The sequence below is a fragment of the Antechinus flavipes genome, chromosome 6 (genome assembly GCF_016432865.1).
Source record: "Antechinus flavipes isolate AdamAnt ecotype Samford, QLD, Australia chromosome 6, AdamAnt_v2, whole genome shotgun sequence".
Taxonomy (NCBI): domain Eukaryota; kingdom Metazoa; phylum Chordata; class Mammalia; order Dasyuromorphia; family Dasyuridae; genus Antechinus; species Antechinus flavipes.
In genome coordinates this window covers 182,162,326-182,186,405 of record NC_067403.1, presented here as the reverse complement: position 1 = coordinate 182,186,405, position 24,080 = coordinate 182,162,326, and the positions used below count along the sequence as shown (strand labels likewise).

The window sequence follows — 24,080 nt, the reverse complement described above, 5'->3', positions numbered from 1 at the left end:
CTTATAGACATTCATTGGTAGTAAATGTAGACGAAAAAAATAAAACCCCAAGAGTGTGATAATTCTTTAGAAGACACAATTGAGCTCCTAAAAGAATTAAAATATGGACTGAATTTGATATGATGAGATTTAGCAGTCATGAATTTAGGGTTTTGTATTTGAGTCATGTATCAAAGGTCATATAGGTCCTAAAGAGCAGAACTAGGACATAATGGTCCCACTTTTTCTAGGTATAGAGCAGAGGTGTGTCCACAATAAAGACCACACAATCCAGAGCAGTTTGTTAGCAACAGCCCCCAGGAACACACATATATTTATCTAGAGCTCGTCAAGCTGGTGGGACTAAAGTCAGGGATGGGGCAAGAGGGAGGAAGCCCTGAGGACAAATTTTGCCACACCAAAATCCCTACATAAGATATCAAATTTAGAACTGAAATGAGTTTTAGAGATCCTTTAAGTTAGGATAGCTCAACACTGGACTTGACCATCTTTGGAAAGCCTGTTTTGATCATCTCATTGTTAGTCTTTTGATCTTGCTAAATAGTTTTGTGATGTTCTATCTTCTCCCCAATAAGAACTGTTTTATTTTCATCACTGTAGCATTGGTGACTCAGTAGGTAAACACAGTAGATACACTTGTCTAATTGGAGTGGAGTCAAAGCTGTTCTCTTTCAATTTTCCTTTTGCAGAGCTAGGGGTGAATGGTAACCAAGATGAGAAACAGATGTTCGATGTTTTTCTGCCTCTGATTGTCCAAAACCTCCAAATGACTTTTGCCTCAAGATGGCCCCAGCTGGTCCTAAAGTCTTGGTATTCTTTTATCACTATTCAAAACAAAGTCTTATCAGAAGAAAACATTTTTACAACTGGCTTCTCCAGTGTCCATAGGTGGGTTAGGGAGAAGGGGCATGGACTTCAGGTACCGATACATTTATTTTTAAGACACACAGCTAGCAGCATTTCCTGATGGGCAAAGCTGATCCTATTTTCCTTGCACTGTCAATCTGGTAGAAGTGTTGTCACTCACAAACAGCATGTGCCTTCATATTGCCTTATATCCTTTTGACTCTAGGAAACCTCACGGGCACCCTCAATTATGTAATTCACCACTCCCAAGCCCTGGTGGGATCTTATAGTTAGACTGAAAGCAAGAAATCTCTGGAAGAGGCTTCCATTGCAAATTTTAAATTAAAAAGCCAATTGGGCAGAAAACCAATGAGCATTGCAGTATTGGCTTGATTTCGGGACCTGTACAGTTCCTTGCAGTCAGATTTTTTAAATTTGCTGTAAATGTACAAAATTTCCAAGTGCTAGGATGACACTATCCTTCATTTAGCTTTGCATTAGAAATTTTAAAAAGAAATAAGAAATTATCTTGCTGTGCTTGTGTTTTTGGTCGGTTCTGCTTGCTCTCCTTGTCACCTTTAGTTAGGTAACAGGTCTGATTTATGCTGTTTTTTAATTCCAATACTCATAGAATCTGTGATTTTTTCACTGTGAGGACCTGGAAAGGTGTAAACTCCCACCACTAAGGGACATCACATCTGTCTATAACTTAGTAGATCATAAAATCATCTAATCCAATCTTTGTATTTTATGGCTGTCAGTAACTAAGGAAATTAGGGCCCAGAAAGAATCAGTATCCCACAGGGAGTAAAGAATAGATCCAGGACTTAAATCAGTTCCTCTGACTCATCCAGATTTCTTCCCATAGCATTCTATAAATCTAAGAATGGGCAGTACTTGTCCAAAGTCACCTAGTCAGTTCAAGAGTTTGGAATTGAATCCAGATCCTAATGCTACTTTTCTGTCCATGAAGTCACATTGCCTCAGCATTGCTCACTATGAGTTGAAAACACCAAAACAAACAAGCAAACCAACAAAACCTCTGGGTTTCATCATGAAGGCCTGGAGTATGAAGATGGCTTGGTTTCTGCAAGGCAAAGTGAAGCCACATAGGATACTGTAAGCTTCTTGAGGATAAGGATTATGTTTTTATTCTTCTCATATCCTAAGCACCTAGCTTGTTGAAGGGCATGTCAAGGCTTTGAAGGTTGTTTGGTTGTTTTTTTTTTTTTGAAGAATTGAATTTAGATTATGACAGATTGACTTTCAATGTGGGAAAATAGGCATAGGATGAAAATTTTGCCTTCTAAAGCTGCTTTGGGAAATACATGCAGCTGTAAGTTAAGATTTCATCGGATCCCAGAATCATACCTCTAGTTTTGGAAAGAAGCCTTGGAAAACATCAAGTCCAACCCCAATACATAAGTTGCTCATTTATTTAATAGTTGTTTATTAAAGTTATAGGCTATTGCTTTGGCTCAGCAGCTCAGATAATTCCTGGGTCTTTCTCACCAACAAATCTCATTGGTGAATTAAAAGGGTGTGGGGAACAGAAGAGGCAATTGGTAAGCCTGCCAATAAGTCCTCTACTATTGACTCCAGCTACAAGGGTTGAGATTGAAGGGAGCACTGGTTTTCATTTTTTGTTCAATCATTTCAGACATGTCTTATGCTTCATGACCCCTTTTGGAATGTTCTTGGCAAAGATACTGGAGTTGTTTGCCATTTCTTTTTCCAGCTCATTCCTCATATGAGGAATTGAGGCAAACAGGGTTAAGTGACTTGCTCTGGGTCACACAACTAGCAATTGTTCGAGATCTGGAAGAGGAGTCTCCTGACTCCAAGCTCCCCTCTATCCACTGTACCACATAGTTTCTTTATCTTAAAGTTGTACTATGCAAGAATGGATGTCTGTTATTTTTTTTTTTTCTGAAAGGATGGAGAGCAGTTGAATCTTCCTTCTTTCCTCCCTCTCACCCTCCCCTTCTTCTCCTTTCCTTCATCTCTCCCTCCCTCCTCATTCTCTCCCTCTCCCCCTTCCTCTTTTCCTCCCTCCCTCCCTCTCTTTCTATCCTTCCTTTTCTCTTCTCCCTTTCTTCTTCTCTTCTCCTTTCTTTATCTCTCTTTTCCTCACTTCTCCCTCTGTCCATCCCTGCTTTGATTCTTTTGTAACTAATCAAAACACTGTCTAGGTCTCAAACACTAACCCCCTTATGTTTTCTGGCTGTAGTAACCCAGGAACATAAGAGCCATCAGGGTGTAGTTGGCCATGATCTGTGTCAAAGGACATATTGCCACCATTGAGAGAATCACAGATCTTGGAAGTAGCAAAATGATTTTTAATTATCCAAATACTAATCCTAATAAACACAAATGAATAAATGAGTACACTCAGGGATATTGTCCCACATCTGACCATCAACCCAAACTATTTACATTTTGATGAAAGGGAAAAAATAAACAAACACAGTCTTAATAATAACCCATTGGCTTTGCATCCCTTTGCAATCTCATGGCTATGAATGTTTTGTTGCTTTTTTAAAAACTCAGCTTCAGGAGGAACAGTGAGACCTATTTGAATGAGTAGCCAATGTCTATGAGTGTCTACTTCTCTTGGAAAAGTTTGATCTTCTTATTGCTGTGTATATGAGAAGTCTCAGAACATTTAAACTACTTTCAAGAAAACCGCAGAAATCAGCCTCCGAATGGGGCAGCTCACAGTGTCCTTGCAAACCTCTTTTCTAGCTTTTTTTTTTCAATTCACTCTCTGTTATGGATAGAAATGGATAAGAATTTGGCCCTAGGGGCCTCTCTTTCCCCTACTTCCATCTCCAGTTCTTTTTTTTTTTTTGTTCCCCTTTCAGGGTTTGAACAAGACATTTGGGTGGAATGGTTGGTACATTGTTAACTGTGCCTTTAGAATGGGTGATCAACTTGATCTTTCAACTTCCCAAGAGTCCCAGGATTTGAATGTGGGAAAAAATGATTATTTCAATAGAATTTATTTCCTTTGTAAGTTTTCTATTCAGCAGTTTTATTAAAAAGTTCATAGGCTTCATCAGTCTGTCAAAGAAGTATATCACTCACTCTCTCTCTCACACACACACACACACACACACACACACACACACACACACACACACCTAGAGAAAAAATTACTAAGCATCCCTGCTTTACAGGGAGGTTTGGGGTGAATACAGTAAAAAAAAAAAAGCTGGTAAACTTAAAAAAAAAAAAAAAACACTGATATAATGGATTTGAGGTCAGAGGATCTGGCCTTGAAGCCTGGCTATGCCACCTTTGTGACTTTAGACAAGTCATTTCATCTCTCTGTTTCAATTTCCTTATAAACTGAAAAATATAGGGTTTGGATTAGATTACTTCTGAGGTCCTTTTGGCTTTTGAATCTATGACCCTATGATGGGGATCACACCAATTCAGTTCATATCCCAGGAATGACAATAGTACAGAGCCTTGTGAGAAGTTTTTGTGATTCAACTGTCCATGGTTCATGACAAAACCCTAAAATTCATCCAGAGAATTTACAATTTTCCTTTTCTTTCTGGAGGGATGGGAAAAGTGGGGGAGGGGCTGAGGTGGGAGAGTCTGTGACTGTTTGAAAGCCACTGTATCACAGTGATGTGTAAACACACTTTCCCTAGGAGGCTAAATTGCCCTGCAGGCTTCTCGCTGTCAGTGACATGATTTAGTTAAACACAGATGCTTTTAGAGGGTCTTTGTGTTGGATCATAAATATGTAATACCTTTATAAAATGTCTGTGGGTGTATGACTGGATGGCTGGTCAATGTTTGAGAAATACAGCAGGGAAAAAAGCTCACTCATCAAATTACAGGCTTTACTTCCGGGGATTTGTGTCTGTTTGCAGAGTGTTCCCAGGATCAGAAGGTCAGAAGCAATCCAAGCTTCATTTCCATTTAGTCTAGAAGAATGAAGCTGGTATCCTGACCTGGAAGAGACAGACAGATAGATAGAGATGATAGATAGAGATAGGTGATAGGCAGAATAGTTAGGCCAACTAAGCTGAATAAATGCAATAGCTCTAAATATAAACATGATATAATATCCTCTTTATCATAGATTATCTTGCTATTACTGTCTTTGTTTTTATAACATTCAATTATGAATGTGTCCCTTCACTCTCTCCTACTTATTTAGCCACTGTTTGATTTAAGATTTTAAAAGAAAGAAAAAAAATACTGCTTAGATAATCAACATAATTTACCTTGACAGTACATTTAATATTCTCTATTCATAGACTCTTGTCTCTGATATAAAGTTTGCAGAATTCCATTTTCTCAATTCTTCTATTATAAATGTTTAGGATTTGTTTGTTTTGGTATAGCTATTGTTTCTATTCACATTGCTATAGTGATTATGAAGTATGTATACTGTATTCTTTCTGTTACTTAATTTTGTAACAGTTCACATAAACAGTTCCATGCATCTCAAACATTTCTTAATAGTGGAATACTATTGTTCCATTCATGTAAAACAATTGGCTGAGCCATCAGTCAGGCAATTAAGTTCTACTTTGTTTCCAGTTTATTATTACCACAAAATGCTGTAATGACTGTTTTCTTCTTTATGGGACCTTCCTTTCATTCTTTGAACTTCTTGATTATATTTCTATCACTGGAAGACATTTTACTTATTTTTAAGGTTTACATGTTGTTTTCCACAATAATTTGACCATTTCATAGCTCTACCAATATTTACCTGACTGTCCACAGTGCTATTTCTAACAGTGTTATTCCCATCTTTTGTTCGTCTGTGTCTATTTGTTGGTGGTTAAGGTGGAATATTAAGATTTTATTTACATTTTTCTTATTATTAATAATTTGGAATAACCATTCATATGGTTGTTATTAGTTTGTGATTTCTTATTTGACAACTGTTTGTTCAAATCTTTGGACCATTAATCTCTTGACAAATGATTTTCAGTCTTCTGTACTTAAAGAATTCATTAATCAAAGAATTCCTCATTCTCCCTTATTTATATCACTTAGAAATCCAACCAGATGGCCAAAGGTGTCAGATTTTGAAAGTAAACCTAGAAAACAAAATGTCACATGTATGGGACCCAGGCAAGAGACCTGTAAAGACTACTCTGTAATGGTGAAGTTTCTCTCAGGTGTCCAGGTATCCACTATAATCAAGTTATGAGGTCACATTGCGGGAATCTTTATTCTGTTTGTTTGTTTGTTTGTTTTTGTTTTTTTAATTTTTTAATAGCTTTTTATTTACAAGTTATATGTATGGGTAATTTTACAGCATTGACAATTGCCAAACCTTTTGTTCCAATTTTTCCCCTCCTTTCCCCCACCCCCTCCCCTAGATGGCAGGATGACCAGTAGATGTTAAATATATTAAAGTATAAATAGATACAAAATAAGTATACATGACCAAACTGTTATTTTGCTGTACAAAAAGAATCAGACTCTGAAATATTGTACAATTAGCCTGTGAAGAAAATCCAAAATGCAGGCAGGCAAAAATATAGGGATTGGGAATTCAATGTAATGGTTCTTAGTCATCTTCCAGAGTTCTTTTGCTAGGCATAGCTGGTTCAGTTCATTACTCTTCCATTGGAACTGATTTGATTCATCTCATTGCTGAAGATGGCCAGGTCCATCAGAATTGATCATCATATAGTATTGTTGTTGAAGTATATAATGATCTCCTGGCCCTGCTCATTTCACTCAGCATCAGTTCATATAAGTCTCTCCAGGCCTTTCTGAAGTCATCCTGTTGGTCATCTCTTACCGAACAATAATAGGAAATCTTTATTCTTAATGTAATGTGTAGAAATATTCCCAAATATTTAATGATTAAATAACAGTAAAAGTCAAAGGTTCAAAAAAGCATCCCACACAAAAAAACATTCCCTGTCTCCAGAACAAATTACTTGTGTTTCCTCCTTCTGAGCACTAGGTTCATCCTTAATTCTTCTGTTTTCCTGTAGCCTATCAATCAATTGCTAAATCTTTTTGATTCCACCTTCATATTTCTTGTACTCTATGTCCTCTACTACCATCAAGTAGTTTTTCTGCTCCACTTGTTCCTTTCATCTGTGATTATAGTGCTTCTGTTTTTGAAGTGATATGCAGTTAAGCTTTGTTTGCATTTAATTGGTACAGTCGGATTGTGTCCAGCCTTGACTTTATGAGATGTGTTCTATTCTTCACCCATTCTTTAGTCCACATTTTCAGCCACAGCCAGCTTCTGTTTGTGTGAATAGTGAATCCCTTGAAGTAATTCCATGTATTTGAATCCACATTATTTGGAAATTATAGTTAGTAAAACATAGTCATCAGCTCCCAGCCCAGTGGAAATATACAGTGCCAATTCAAATAGTACTATCACTTCAGGGGAATTCATTTGCACTAATCAGACCTCACTGTGATTCACAGATTATACTGTGACTAATAAGATCATGTCCCAGAGGAGAAAGAGCTCTAGAGAGACATTTTTGAATATCTGAAATAGTGAGAATGGACCTTCGGAGTCATCTGACCCAAAGTGCTTATTTTTTATGGAGAATGATCCAGGTAGAGAAAGAATCACACAGTAAGAGTTATTCTTGCTGCATTGTTTCATTCATGTCCAGATCCTCATGACTTCATTTGGTGTTTTCTTGGCAAAGACAGTTCAGTGGTTTGTCATTTTCTTCTCCAGTTCATTTTACAGATGAGGAAATCGAGGCAAATAGAGATGTGACCTGACTTGGTTCAAACCATTAGTAAGCAGTAGAGCCCAGGAATTGAACCCATGTGATTTCTTTTCAAATACAAATCAAGGGAGGGAAGGAAGAGATGAATCTTTGAAAATTATGATAATTTCCCACATATAGAAATGATCATCCTCTGCTTGTACAGAAGAGGAGACTGGAGCCCCACAGAAGGATATCTTGCTGAAGTGAATATCACTAAGTGGTAGCTTTATGTTCCATGAAATCAATTCCTTTTGGGTTACTTCTTGAGTACTGCATTTCTTGGGAACCTTGTGGAAGTGGTTGGGGGGGGAGGGGGATTGTTGAATGAAGCTATTGAACTTCAGGTTATCTGCGATGGGGCAGGGTACTGCTAAACTTATTCCTTTTTGTTTTTTTGAACAAAAATTTTGAAATGAAAATATCTATTGAAAAGTAGCTTTGAAATCTCCATCTATGTTTCAAAAGTCTTCAGACATTAATGGATGGCAGCTTTAAAATTCTCTTAATTAATTATGTCACTGCCAAAGACAAATTGCTGCGTCACCCTTCACTCTGGCAAAGACAAGGTAATTGTTTTAAATCCAGAGAGACCTACAGAGTGTTCTTGTTATTGGGAACAGAACCAAGAAATCACAGAGAGAAAACACACTTACACCTACTATTCAAGAATATCTTCTATGGAACATTGGACCTGAGCAATTTGTATACCAATTCTGTATGTAGTACACATATACAAATATGCAGCCCCTCCACCCCCACCCCCAACACATACACATACACTCCTCTCACACACACACACCTTTTACTTCTCATCATGCTAGTTCCCAATTCATTTTCAAAATAAACAATTTGTTTAATAGATGTAAATGGTAGTCCATGAAACCCTAACTTGAAATAAGTTAATACCTATCATGTTCTTTTGTCCACAAATACTTATCAAATAGAAGCCTATTCTGGTAACTCATTCTTGTTCACTTTTGATGCATCAGAGGGGTTGTCATGTAATGCAAGATTCAATGTACTTTCCTTCAGGATGTCTTCTTGGATTGTCCTTCCCTTCACAGACTCCAATTAACCCCAAAGGTCCTGTCTGCTTTGTCCCTGTAATAATAAGATATTCTCAGTCTATACTTGCTGGGGCATGTTACTGTGTTGGTACAGCTATATGAGCTTCAAGATGGCTATTTGACTGAAAATATAGTAGTGGAATCATAGTCATGGCCACACCCAACAATTACATACTGCTTGGAAATTTTCAAGGCACTTTACCTATGTGAAATCTCCCCCCACCCCCTGAATAAAAGGCTTTAGTCTTTTGTCTTTATCAAGATTATTGATTTTTTTAAACTAACCCTTGATTTCTCTACCAATGATTAAACAAGAGTCCAAATGGAAGAGTGGCTACTATCTGCCTTCTTCAACTAAAGATAAGAAGTGGTGAGATCTAGCAAGCAAAGTTTCTCTCTCTCTCTCTCTCTCTCTCTCTCTCTCTCTAACACACACACACACACACACACACACACACGCATGCACACACACACATAAATGTATAAATGCATGCATACAATACAATACATACACATATGAACATTAATTAAATACTTATATTTGAATATATAAGTGAGAAATTTATAAACAAACATGCAAATGTGAATACATATATACACATGCACAATGCACACACGTGCACATACAATTTTGCCATCCAGAGGAAAGAATATAAAGATGAGCATGCTGGTTTTTAAAATGACTTGATGATAAAAATCAGATACTCCCTACCTCCACATACCGCCCCTCTTACCTCTAGCACACACATACCAAACTGGAAAGGAGAAGATACCTATGGAGTCACATCTTGTTTTGTGACTTAGATAAATCATTTCCCTCTTGCAACTTCAGTAGCTTGTAAAATGAGGGGATCAGAATAATGGATCTTTCACATATTTTTTAACTTGAATTCCTAGGCTTGTGTGTGTAACTTTGAGCAAGTTATATCTGTGGCTCAGTTTCTCTATGTACAAAACTGTAATCTCTCATGTTGGAAAATAATTTATGATTTCTAAAGTCCCCTCCTGCTCCAAAATCCTATGGGTCTGACAAGTGGTTTTCCTCGATAATACATAGGCTAAGAGAATGATGAAGAGTTCCTAATTGTAGTGCCAGAAAAACCAAGGCAAGATAGAGATTAGAGAGTATTTAATAATTTATTTAAAAGGGAGAGATTTAATGGGACCAAATGGATCCATGGTTTGGTCCCAGGGCTGAATGAGATTATCATCTCCAATAATCCTGCCAACAATGTGAGTTCTCAATGACATATATACACATGGCTCAGACCCAGGGGGTAGACTGAGGCAGGGGTGGAGTCAGGGTGCTGAGAGCAAGAACGAGACTCTGACAGGGTGGGTGACATGGGATGACATAGGAGATGGAATGACCCAATGGGGGGACAAACCCCGTAGATGGGGAGAGTAATCTTGACAAGATGTTATCTGACATTCTGATAGCTTGGGATGGGGAGAGGCATTCTGATATTCCAAAACATAAGATTTTTTTATCCTTATCAAATATTCTGATAAAAAGGAAAGGGTTTTGCAAGATTGAGCAGTCAATTATAAACTGAAGCAGAACAAGGCAGGACTGGATCAGGATAATTAGGGAAACTGAGTCAGGACAATAAAAGAGAACTGTGGCATAACACTAATAATACACTGCTCCCTTCTGCTACCTCAGTAAGATATATAACTCCTCAACTCTGGACAATTGGAGACATTTTCATAGAGACCCAGCACATCTACTACTCTAACACTTTTTCCGGGATCTTGTGTAAAAATGGCAGAGGCTTCTTGAAGAATACAATGTACCAGACAGCATTGATCACCCTTTTGGAGGAGGAGAGTCAAAGACATTCACTCACTCAGCATAGGATACACTATCACAGAGTAAAATGGACACTATCCAAGTTGAGACATGGCCAAGAAGGGAAAATGGTTATAGAATCAGAAGCTGTTTGGATCAACTTCTTTATTTTACAGATGAAGAAACTGAGATCCAAGGAAGTGAGTGAATTGGCTTGTCCAATGTCACATAAATACTAAGTATCAGAGACAGAGCCATAAACCTAGGCAATCTGACCCCAGAGCCAATTCTCCTTCCTCTGTACCTCCTCCTATCAGATTCTCTGCTTCCTTAATATTCAGGATGTGTTTTTAGGGGGAGAAATAGCAGTCCAGCAAAGTTATGCTGAGGTTTCCCTGAGCATTTAAATTCTAATCATCAGTTATCACTGATAAGGGAAGTCACACAATACATGGGTTTGAGTGAAAAGAGCTCAAAACACAGTATTCCTTGAACTGATTAATTAGAAAGTGAGCAAGAATCATGGGATGCCAGAGATGGAAGGGGTCTTAGAGGTCTTTTTTCATACCCTTTTATAGCATCAGCTCTATCTATGGCTTCATAGAAAATATGCCTCTACTTAAAGATATCTAGTAAGGGGAGATTATTCAATTCCCAAGAAAGCTTATTCTATTTTGGACAATTGTAGTTGTTAAGCTTGTGTTTTCTTGTGTTTTTGTCTTAGTCTTCTCTTCCCCACTATAGGGGTAGCTAGGTGAATGTCAGGCTTGGAGTCAGGAAGATTCATCTTCCTGAGTTCAGATCCAGTTTCAGATATTAGCTGTGTGACCCTGGACAAGTCACTTAATTCTGTTTGTCTCAGTTTCTTATCTGTAAAATGAGCTAAAGAAGGAAATGACAAACCATTTCAGTATTTCTGCCCCCGCCCCCAACCCAAATAGGGTCATGAAGAGTCAGACAGGACTGAAAGGACAGAACAGAAAATTTCCCTCAATAATGAGCTGTTACCTAATTTTCTAAAATAAAACAAAATGTCAAAAAATATCCTCTAGAGAAAAGCAAAATAAACGTAATCTCTTCTACTTGAGAACCCCTCAGTTAATTGCAGTCCCTTCTCATGCCTTTACCTTCTTTTCTTCTCTAATCTAAAAACCTCAAACTTGTCCAATCTGTCATTTGATGGCATTTTATTATCATCTCCCCATTCTGGCTGACTCCTAAACATCCTTCTACTCATTCCTTAAAAAAAATGATAGCAAAACTAATCTCACTTCTTGAATTGTGGTCTGATCTGAACAGAGGACAACAGGATAATTCCTTCTCTCTCTTTCAGTGTTAGTGGGGCAGCCTATTACTGAATTTGCTATTTGAATTAATTTTTAAAAATTTACTAACATTGAGCTTTTGGTCCTTTAGAAGCCCTAAGTCCTATCCTATCCTCTTTCCTTTTTTGCTCAAAAGACATCTTCATCTAGAGTCAAAAATGAATAGAATGCTATTTAGCATTGTGTGATCAACAATGTTCTAAGCATCATGGGAGATACAAAGATCAATAGACTCATACAAGAGGTAATATCTGCCTTTAAAGGAACAGTCAGTCCATTTAGATGAGAAAACTAATGTATGGATAAATGCTTTGAATTCTACTCTGCCTCTCCACCCACCTCCCCAACTCTTCACTTGTATGTACTTGGATGACTGTGATCTGAAAGAGGGCTCTCTTTCCCCCTAGTGTAGATTTTAGTCCATCCACATCCCAGCAGCCTCTGCAATTTCTCTTCATGGACTTCCTTGAATCTTCTATGGAGCATCTTTGAGCCATTGGTGATTTTCTTGTGTTTCCTTTGATATTTAATGAAAATCAGGACTACACCAAGACTATCCATTTTCCCTTTCTCCCTTTTGGTACATGGATGCTCTCCTATCAGGTCATTCATTTTCTGGTTGTTGTGACTTGGTTTATTATAAAGTAAATGATTCCATTGTAGGGAGAGTAGGATTTCCTAACACTGAGGATATGTTCAATTCTTCCCTCTTTGATGATGATGATGATGATGATGATGCTTGCAATAGAAATAGCCAGGATTTCTATAATGGCTATGATATGCCAGGTACTGTGATAATATTTAGCACTCAATATTTATAATTACCCTGGGAAGTAGGTGTTCTTATTATCCCTATTGTATAGTTATGGAAACTAAGGCAGACAGAAGTTAATGACTTGCCCAGGGTAGTAAAGGTTGGAGGCAAGATTTGAACTTGTCATCTTGATTCTATCCATTGTGCCACCTAACTTGACTTATGCTTAGTTTAGTTGAAAAAGTGTCCAGTTTGGAGCTAGAAAGACTTGAGTTCAAATTCTGCCCCTGAAGTGTCATTTAACCCCTTGGTAAATTACTCAGCTTTTCTGAGCATTGGGCAACTGGCCTGACAGCACTGGTCTGACCCAGAGGCAGGTTATGCTCTACACCAGTGGAAGAATTTGTCTTACCTGCCTAAAAGCACAGTTCCTTAGAATATTCATTTATCAGGAGATGTTTGAAATTAAAACAAATGGCTTTGGGATGGTTGCTGTTCTCAGCTTACTGCTGCAAACTTTATTGAGGGGGATCTAAGCATAATTCTCTGGAGCTTTGGCTCAGTCAGGCCAATTGTCTCTGGCACGTTTGAAGTAACAGGACTGAAATCATAACTTGGCGATCAACATATTTTGAATCATTTATAATTATAAAATAAATTTGTCTTGAAAAATGGCACCAGAATGACTTTCTACCTGCTTAGAATTTTTTTTTAATTTAGGAGTTTTCAAGGTGTGCAGAGTAAGACAATTGTAACTCACTTCATTGATGTCAGTTTTCAAAGAAAAAATTGGTGCTACCTGGAAGCTTTCAATGATAAAATAGAGTGAGCCAGGGTTGTTTTTTTAAGACTCCTATTGACAGAGGTAGATTAAATAGTTCCTAGGAATCCATTGAGATGTCCTGTTGGAGAAGTCTGTGCACTGAGAATTTAAACCATTTGTGATAGTTTTTTTTTCCCAGTGCTCTTGTTGTTGCTACTCATTTGGGATCTCTGTTATAGACTTTTTAATTTTATGAATGCTGAAGCAGCTGCTACTTTGAAAAAACAGATAGGAAGGAAGGAAGGAAGGAAGGAAGAAGGGAGGGAGGGAGAAAAAGAAAGGACTCTCTAAAAGAGAAAAATGAGAACTCCATAGATTTCAATCATATTTGTGTGGAATAAATTTCTTATAGGTATTTGGCCATTCTATTGGTGATAGGAATGGATGGAATATAAGCCTGAGAAATGAGGCTGCTTTGAAATATTACAGGACAAGAATTGGTATTGTTAGCTCCCAACCACACTGAGTTACTTCCTGACTTATTAAAGTGAGATCATTCTGGGGGAGTTTAGTATTGAGGACTTAAAGGGATGGGGCCATTTCAGGGAACCAGACTGAGTAATCTACTTCATAAAAGCATTTTATTTCAAAATAATCACAATAAAGATTTTTTTTAAAAAAACTTCATCTTCTTTAATAGTGTGAATGTGGGATTGTCCATGGTAGAATTTTTCTAAAGGCCAGGCAAAAGTCAAATAATGCTAGTGTTCTCCCTAAGTGAACCTTATTAAAGTGCTAAGAAGGAGTGGAATCTGCAGGCAGCAGGCAGGAAGAAGTTGCTACTGCAAAGCTTCCCTCTCTGGGGATGGATCAAATATCAGACTTTGCTAAGCCTTTGGTTCAGCCCATGAGGTCCCACCTACATCCCCTCCCAACCAGAGCTTTGTTAGATGGAGGGCATTGATCGCTGCCTTTTCCTGACCTAACCTTGGCTCAAAGGAAAAGAACAAATATGACTGAGAGAAAGCAAGGTTGGGGTGAAAAGTTGGAATAGGGATACTAGAGGGAAAGGAAGAGAGTAAAAAAGAGAGAGGGGAGTGGGGGGGGAGGGATGGAGACTAAGCAGAACTGCTGCCTGCCTGCTTGTCTTTGATTCGATAGCCTTTATTCCTTCTAATTGGATAAAATAGGAAGTCACTGGCACTGGTAGTCCTGTGTTGCTGGGTATACTGATTTGAGTCAACTCAGGAGAGAGAGAAAGAGAGAGAGAGAGAGAGAGGGAGGGAGAGAGAGAGAGAGAGAAGAAGAAGAGAAGGAGGGAGGGAGGGAGGGAGGGAGGGAGGAAGGGAGGAGTGATAGATGGGAGAAAGAGGAGGAGGGAAGGGATAGAACAGGACAGAGAGTGTAGATGACAAGGAGAAAGGGACTGTGAAGAAGGAAGGAGCTGGAAAGACAGAAAGTGCCTATGTACTCGTGCCTCCCTCCAGAAGGACAAAGAGGAGGGTGTGCGCAGCGGGTGGGGGGCGGGGCAGGGAGGCACCCAGCCCTCCTGGCCCCAGCCCTCCTCCTCTAGCCTTGCCCTGCGATGCCGCTGTTTGCAGGGATGTGCGGAGAGCAGGCACCTGCTGCTCGCTAATGATTCAGCCCCTCGCAGCCGCTGTCCGCTGCCGCCGCTGCTGAAACAGACCAGGATGCTGTTACCACTGCCTGTGCTGCCGCTCCCCTTGCTGCTGCCGCCGCCGCTGCCTCTGCCTCTGCCGCTGCCGCCTCTCCTGCCCCCGCGGCCGCTCCTCTGCTCAGGGTTTTGCCTTTTGCTCTTCCTGATTGCCAGTTGTTTTCCTCCGCTAAACAGCCCCCAACCTCAGATGGTCCAGGTGAGAGCCCTGTCTTTTGCACTGGGCTACTGGTTTACTTAATCGAACAGCGTTTGGCTGGTGTTCTGCTTTTCTTTCTGTCTTTCCCCCCCTTGATTTCATCTTTGCCCTCTTCCGAAGCAGAGCCGGGATACTCAGAGGTATTTCCAGAAACTAGAAAAGTGGCCCAGGAGCAGACACTGGATAATTGCTTAATCACCTTCCTTTTGCTGTTGTCAGGAAGAGTTTTTGCTTTTCTTCCTTATTCCCCCTCTCATTTTCTCCTCAACTCCTCCTGACTTGGATCATGGTCTTGGCCAAAGACAACCTATTGATTTTCCCCTCTGAGATGCTGTCTCATATTGTTGGGGGGGGCCCTGCCTGGTGGTGAGAGTCCAGGCCTCTTGGAAGTGAGCCTGTAGAGACGGGAGCTTCAGACATGTCGGAGGGAGCTGCAGAGAGTTGTCCCAGCCCCTCCTCTGAGCTGAGTCCAGATCCATCTCTGGATGGGCTCCCCACAGCTGAAGCAATGTCACGGGCCCAGGCTGAGGATGGGGGAGAAGGGGCCATCGTGGGCCTGGCCATCCCCTGCTGTGTCTGCCTGGAGGCTGAGCGCTTGCGGGGCTGCCTCAACTCTGAGAAGATCTGCATTGTGCCCATCTTGGCCTGCCTGGTCAGCCTCTGTCTCTGCATCGCTGGTCTCAAGTGGGTGTTTGTGGACAAAATATTTGAGTATGACACCCCTACTCACCTCGACCCAGGGAGGATAGGCCAGGACCCTATCACTGCTGTGGATCCTACTGCTGCCTCCACCATCTGGGACCCCTCAGAGGTTTACCCCTCACCTTCTTTTCCTGGGACCCAACGGGAAGCCAAGGGCCAAGTCCAGGGTGTTACAATGCAGAGTGGCAGTTCCCAAGTGCCCTCTGACCCTTTGGCCCCACCATCCCCACAGAACCCCTCATTAGCCTTTTCTCTACTGCCTTCTGCTGCACCATCCTTCCCTCCACCCATCCAGGACTCTGAGGGGAGAGCACCCATGACAGCATCACAGGCACCAACCACTGAAACGAATCTTCAAAGTGCTCCAAAAGTTTGTAAGTAAGAAATGAGAGAGAGAGAGAGAGAGAGAGAGAGAGAGAGAGAGAGAGAGAGAGAGAGAGAGAGAGAGGGAGAGAGAGAGAATATGCTGAAAAAAAGGGGAACAAAAATTATATTTTCAAAGCAAATAGCTTACCTCCTCCCTTTTCTTCTTCATTTTAAATTGCATTTTCATGTATACAAAGATGCCTAGATTTTTGCTGAAGAGTTAGTGGAAGCATTTTGTAAGCTCTTTGCTGGGGGAGGAGGGAGGAGATGAAGAACATATGTGAAGCAATTCTGGGAGAGCTCTCATGAAATAGCAGCAGCAGCTTTCTATGGCCAGAGATCCTACCTTGGCAGGTAGCATCTCTATGGGGTGTGAAACATACCTAATAACAGGAGGAGGGACTACCCCCTGAGTTATGTGGGATAAATGGGTTCCTTTTATGTCCCAGAAAAGAATCTGCTCCATGTTGCTGAGTTGGGATTGAAGATTTTTTTATTTTTTTCTCTTTCCTTGGTGCTGATTTTCTCTACTTTTTATTCACCTCTCTTCCACCCATTCCTGGCCCAAAGTCCCTTGGTCCTCATTTTTCTCATTCAGCAACTGTTCCCCCACCCCTTCTGCCTACCCCTGCTTTCTCAGCAAGGATTGCTTCTGTCGCCCTCTTGGTTCTAGTTGCTAATTCCTCTTGTTAACTTCATCAAGGTACTTGGCCCATTCACTGCCTAAGGTTTCTTGCTGTCTCCACCTGTACTTTGGCAGCTTTTGCTTAGGAAGAGCTTTTGTTGAATATTCAGGATACTGCATGATTCTGTCAGAGTGCTTTCTCCAGTTAGACCAGTCTTGGGTGATCAAGTATTTAGAGCTTTCTTGACAGTGATTTGGGTCTAATCCACTTGCAGGATACCTGGTTTTTTGGGGAGATGTATCCTTTTAGCCTATACCTTGACTGTCCCAGTTCAGTGTAATAAGCTCTGAAAAAAGATAAAGCTCTGGACCAAGTATAGGAAGACTGCCGCTGTCCAGATGCTGAGTAGGCCCAAGGGCAACAGAGGAAAGGAAGACAAGGAAGAAATCCTGTGAAGTCACTTGGTTATAAACTTTTGCATGAAAATAAGTTTCCAGCAGTTTTCTGAATGTAACTCTTGTCTTTTATTTTTGTTCCTGAGCTTCACCTCTTTGAGATGGATAGGTAATTTAGTAGAGAAAAATGAGGGGAAAAAAAGGTTCATTGAATCTCCTAAATCTAATACTTATGTATTCCCTTAGAGGTTTTATTTTTTTACTTCCTTTTAGGAAGGAAGAAATATTATTATGAAATTCTTCCCTCCCCATACCCTAAACATCAGGAAGAAAAAAATAACTCTTTCCCTCCATACACATGAACCCTGATGATTTTGTTTGGTGTGAGATAGAGCTGTACCAACACAGAAAAACTTAGTTTGGCTCTTGTGAAGTCTCTCTCATGTTCATTTTACTATTACTATTCCAGTGAGAGATAGACCTACTGAAAGGTTTGTTTTCCAGGTACAATCAGGGAAGAAAGTCTTTTTCTTCAGATACCACTCTACATCTCTCAGATCCCCAGAGCACCATTAAAGGGCTGACAGACATTATGACATCCTCGGCCTCTCCCACCTGGCCACCAGATGCGACAGGCTTGCCTGGAACAAGCAGTGCAGAGTGTGCAGCTCCCAAAGCAGGCACAGTTCCGCATGGGCGGCAAGGTTACTCTTTTGTCTCATATGAAATATGATGCTTCAGTGAAAAGATAGGGCACCTTTCTGAATAGGCTAGCCTGGCATAGGGGCCAGAAACAAAAATGTACTCCTTGGAAGGATCTCTGAAATGTGTTATACTGAGATTTGGGAGATTTTAAAAAGTGTATGGTTTATTGATTAAGATCATGGCAAAAGTACATACTTAAAAATAACCATTTTTTAAATTGAAGACAAATTTCCTCCCATAAAGCGTCTTAAGTTATTATACTTCCCATATAGTTTTTATGCCTTTCTCCAAGGGTTGGACATGGGATTTTGGTCTCATTCTCATTCAATGAAAAGATTTATGGCTCCCTAGAACAAATGCAAGGTTATATTATCCTGTTTTAAATTTGGTCAAGAGCCTGAAAATGATGGCTGGGAAATAATTAAATCATTTTATTCACCAATCATTATAATGTGCCTACTATGTGTTAGGTGCTATGATAAGTGATGGTGATGCAAAGGTAAGGAAATGGAATAGTCTTCTGCCCCCAAGGAACTCACGTTTGCCTGGGAGAACAACACATAAGTATATGTGCATGCACACATGCATTTATATGTATACACACATACACATTTGCATTGATATACTCAAAGTAAATGCACAGTATCCTAAGGGGAGAATTTCCTAATACCTGGGGGTGGGGTGTCAGACAAAGCTTAATGTAAAAGTGGCACTTGATCTGAAACTTATTTTTAACAATGCAATGACCACAGAATAGTTGTTTGGATTCCCCAGGTGAAGGATTTATGACAGCTAACTCCTAGATGCTTTACTCTCAACGTCTGTTATTCCTTTATTCCCTTTTTATTATGTCTCTAAAAGTTATCTGGTCAAAAAGCCATCTCATTTCTCTTTGGAAGTAGGGAGAGGGTGCTGTGCTGGGCCAGCTCTCTTTTCAGGAAGTAGGTGCTAGTCAATCCTTGATTTTGTTAATGTTTGTTTACTCACTGGTGAGAACATGCCCTTTTATGCATTTCATTGCCTCTTCTCTTCCCATCTGAGAAAGCCTTGTTTATTTACAGCCAGGAGAGGTGTATATCCTTTCAAATGAGATATTTTTGGCTAGAAGCAAGTCACAGGCATCATGGTTCAGAATGAAGGATTGCTCAGAAAAGCATCTGGCAGTGGATTTCAGAACACTTCTCTCCTCTCTCATTCCTTTTTCTCTCTGCCTCAGCATATTCTGTTCAGAGGTATTGCTGTCAAGGTCACTGTGTGTTGGGGGCTAATTGATTCGTCTTTATCCTGGAGACGGAGAGAAGAGAAGAGAGACAATCCCAGTAATTGTGTCTGCTGGGTTAGCCCCCAGACCAATCTACCTTCTCTGATGATGGGTTGTATTATATCAATATTGGAATTACTCTTTTCCTGCTTGACTCGGCTTCCTACTCTAAATTACAAGTTACTCTCAGCTTTCTTGCAGCAGAAGGCAAAATAGAGCTTTTCAATTTACCCTCATGCATGGTAGGCTTGCCAACCTCCCTAAGGTAGATGTTTCCCTTTCGCAAACTCCTATAATATCATACTTTCATCATATTAGACTGTGTAGACACACAGAGCTCATGAATACTAATACAGTGCCAGAATAGAGATAGGCCTTTTTTCCCCTTCGGGGACAATTCCTCTATATGAGGTCAGTCCCCTAATGACTATGTTTCTATCCCACACTAATGACCATGTAGCTAGGATAATTGTGGACCTTTCCTTTTGCTAACAGTCTGGGCAACATTTGACTGTTTTATCTCTCCCTCTGCCAGGACCTTGACACCCTTCCTTCTTGCCTTTGGAAGGGGAAGTATTGAAACCTCTTGGAACTTTGGAGTCTGAGGAGTGGTGTGGGAATAAATCAGGGTGATAAGCAGAGCTAGAGAGTCATGAGAGAGTAAAGAAGTTATAATGCTTTCCTAAGAGAAGTGTTTCCTTCCCATGGACAATGTATTGTTCTCTGTTCCCTGTGCATATCTTGCCTCTACATTCTCCCCTACTCTTGCATCATTTATTTCTGGACACTGCTCTTCTTTCAAGACCTTCTTCAATTTTCATCTTGCCCTTGAATCCTTTCCTGATGCCTCTCTGCTACCCCCCACAAAAGGTTTCTCTCTGTCAATTCTTTACATTCATTTCACCCATGTATCATATTTTTACTTTTCTTTCTCCCATAAGTTAGAAGCTTCTTGGATTAAAGGTCTTCAGACCCTGAACAATACTAAGTTCTTAGAAAGTGTCAAATGAATGAGATCCTAGGGGATTCTTGGTCTACATTTAGAGGCAGCTAGGTGGAGGCCTGATACACAGACCACTGAATCTGGAATTGAAGGACCAGAGTTCAAATCTGGCCTCAGACTTTTATTAGTTCTGTGACCCTGGTTAAGTCCCCTAATGTTTTTCTGCCTCAGTGACCTCCATTGTAAAATGGAAGATAATAATAGCAGCCATCTCTCAGGGTTGTAATAATGAGGATATAACAATTTAATATTATCTATTTGTAATAGCATATGCCTGGTGTGTATTCTCTCTTTTCCACTTGTTTCCTAAATGTCTCTTAATTTCTCTTAATAATAACATTTCTGGTACAGTTGCATTTTGATACTCAACCGGGCCTAAGTAAATTTACCTTACTGACTCCAATTTTAATACTGGGAAAGGCCCTAGGATGAGAGAAAGAAAGCTCCAGATTTCTTCCTAGGTCTCATTTTTCCTAACCCTGCAACTGTAAGTAACTCATAATCTGCCACTATTTCTGATTGCTTGTCTATGGGAAAAGGACTATCATAATTGTATTTTCTCCCTCAAGGTATGGTCATGATGAAATTTCTTTGTAAAACTTATAAGATTACAAAAATGAGAACTTGTTTGATTCATTCACTGATATCGGCTTTGTTTCCTCTTTGAGTTCTGATATGGACAATGTGTGATTAGACACAGAGTGGGTAATTCCCACTTAAATTCCATTCAAACATCAGACTACACTCATTGAAGCTGGGGACACATAAGACAATGGATGTCGGAACACAGCTTTTGTAAAGAAAATTCATGGCCTCAGTCTCATAGACCTTTGTTCAGTTGCACTAATATCATTTAGGTCGTTTTCATTTAAAAGATAATCGGAACATTTTTACAAGTCCTTGCTCTGACCTTTTGAGAAAGTGATACTTTCCTCTAAAAGGTTCATTCATCACAAATATTTTCATATGCTTCTGAAATTCATGCTGAGGATATTTGGCTGCTAAGATGCTTCTGAAGATATGCTGTCCTATGTAACCAGTCACAGTTTCCAAAGAGTTTTTTTTTAATGCCATTTCCCTTCCTTACAACCATTATATATATAAGGTTCATAGGGCTGTGATTTTATCCTAATTTTACATTTGAGGAAATTGATATCCAGTGAAAAGTTACTTCATCTAATCTAAGCCAAATTGACACACATTTATCAGGAGCCTGCTGTTTACTATGCTAGGTGCTTGGAGGAAAAAGCTAAGTTAAAAAGCCCACATTTTCTGCCTTTATGGAGCTTTAATTCTCTTGAGGGAATGTACCATGTGCAGAAGTCATATGGCTAATGAGTGATAGAGGCAATGCTAGGAATCAGGTCTCCAGACTTGGACCAGCCCTGTGCTTTTTCCAGGAAATCACACTGACTCTCAGAAAGGGGCCTCAGTCCCTGCTTCAGAGAAAGATTGTCCCTTTTGGTGCAGGCAGCTGCCTTTTTGTTTTGGAAGGATACTTTAGAGAGTGTTTCAAAAAGTGAAAAAAAAAGATATACTTTTTTACTATAAAAGAGAGCAGTAATAATCATTTTCATCCTATCCACAAACATATCCTCAGGAGTCCTGCTTTTTTATTTCAGAGATATGAACTCAAAGATCTTTCACCGGACAAGCATAGGCTTTCTTAATCAATTTTAGTGCTACAATGATGGGAGTGCTTTCTTTCAGAAGGTTTTCTTTAAAATAATGCTAGTGGAATATCACAAAAGGGACCACTTACCAAAGGAAATGAGTTAGAGAAAAGCATTTTAGGTATGCTAACAAAAATATGGTAGATTTGTTATAGACACTCAAATATGCCACATTGTGGTTTAGGATGGGGTAACTAACTCTCTTTTCTACTTCCTCATGCAGAAAGCAGTGTTGGAAATCTCTCTTAGAAATATACCCAGACCAAGATCTAATTAGACAGTAAAGGAAATTCTAAATATCCATTAATGGGTATATTCCTGCTAATTGTTTTTGAATCTTATCAAGAAAGATAAAATGGAAATTGATGTCTCATTGAGAGACTTAAGTCATATACTCCCAAGATCATCCATTTCACATTGCATTAAACAATCAGCGATCATTGCCATCTCTCAGGAACACCTCATCTTCAAAGGGCATATAAACTGTCACCTTGCCCCATTAATTAGGGGTCTTTGGTCTAAGAAATGGCCAAATGACCATCTTTTTATTAATGATCTGTTGACAATTAATAAAATTATTAAATTACCCATAAACTATGTCTCTTGAACTTTTTAATTATCACACTTCTTTGACTAAGAGGGAAAGATACCAGTGGACATTATGTTATTGAATAAATGATAATGAAAGGCTTATTTCATAAAATATTTTTTATCTTCCATCAAAAAGACAGTGAAAAAGACGTGTAAATGGGCTTTGTGTAAATCAGTGTCTGACTGTTCTTCCTTTGGGACATTGTTAGAGTTTTCCTAATTGGTACCTATAAATGTCCAGGCATGGGGGGACTCGAATTGATGTGTTTTACCACTTTAAATTTCATGAGTGACTCATCAAGTCAATTAGCCTATCAGTTTCCTCATCTCTACAATGGGGATAATAAGCAATGTATCACTTTCCTCACATTTCCCTTATTTGCCTACCTCTACCCTAAGACAAGTGCTTAAAAAAAACAGCAAGAAAAACTATCTTCACAGTACTATAGAAATGGAATTATTGCTGTTGGCATTATGTAATGATTCAGTAAAGAAAAATATGTTTTTAGTCAATTTCATTTGAAACAATCTTTCATCCATTAGTGTCCATGATTTTATCTAGATCTTCAGAGAGACTAACTAGGATGCCTCTGGTGGTGAGAGTGGGCTGAATGGTTCATATATTTATGGAGAGAGAATTCTTCTGAAAAAGGTATCCAGATGCCAGAGGCCTCTCAGCTCCCACCTTCCCTCATGACCTATGACCATGTGGGATACGGACAATATTTCATTTCACCATTCAAACTTCTTCATTTCCTCCTTTATCTATTCTTTATTCATCTTCCCAGAAATCATCTCACCTCTCATGCTGATTCCAAGCACTTATGTTCCCATTTCTTCTCATTTTATGCTGGTACCTACTCCTGCATTTTTTAAAGTGCTTCTTTTTAAGCACGGTACCATACTATATGTTGCAATCTAATTACTCCCTCTACTCCTGTTATACAGATAAAATGAGTTGAGATCTGGCTCTTATGCCAAGGAATCAAAGATTCTATATCACCTGAACGGTCATGCAATTTCATAGTGGAGAGATGGGAGGAAGGTAAATGGGAGACCTTGACCACAGATTAGACTACCTTCTCATCTTTCAATTTGTGCTTGGCCCTTTGCTGTTAATGTTTAGAATATTGCCTTTTTAGACAGGGTTACTCACGTGTCCCCCAAGGGGAATATTGTACTAAGTGGAGCATACCTAGAGTTTCACAAGGCATTTGATAAAGTATCTTATGGTACGGAGAGGATGTTGAGAGAAGGAGATTAGATGATATTAATTGAGATGAGTTTGGAATTGCTTTGAATGGCCATCCACCAAGAGGAGATATTAATAGTTCAACATCAGAATAAAAGGAGTCCTGTGGTGAAATATAACTGAAATGTTTGTAGGGTCCTTTGCTATTTGTTTAACATTTTTATCATCAAATTGGATAAAGGGACACATTTATATTGTTCATCATATGTACAGAAAGCACAAAACAGAGGGATGCTTAGCATCCTACAGGACAGAGGCAGAATCCAAAAATATCCCAAACACCTAAAACATTAGGTTTAAGCAAATAAAATGAAGTTCTGCAGGTATAAATGTAAAATCTCATCTTTAGGA

At 39.4% G+C, this 24,080-nt stretch overlaps 1 protein-coding gene across 6 annotated transcripts in view; it reads left to right on the top strand.

The window, feature by feature from the left end:
• NRG1 (neuregulin 1) overlaps positions 1–24,080 on the top strand; it is a 213,078-nt gene that overhangs the window by 64,853 nt on the left and 124,145 nt on the right. For 2 of the 6 annotated variants that reach the window (XM_051965504.1, XM_051965507.1), the window contains exon 1: positions 14,649–16,231. The exons of 2 other annotated variants lie outside the window; for them this stretch is intronic. In XM_051965504.1, the coding sequence (XP_051821464.1) occupies positions 15,574–16,231 (658 nt within the window). In that variant the 5' untranslated portion in view covers positions 14,649–15,573. Of the gene's footprint in view, positions 1–14,639; positions 16,232–24,080 lie in introns of those variants that run through there. 2 more of the 6 variants (XM_051965511.1, XM_051965506.1) reach the window with 2 other exon arrangements.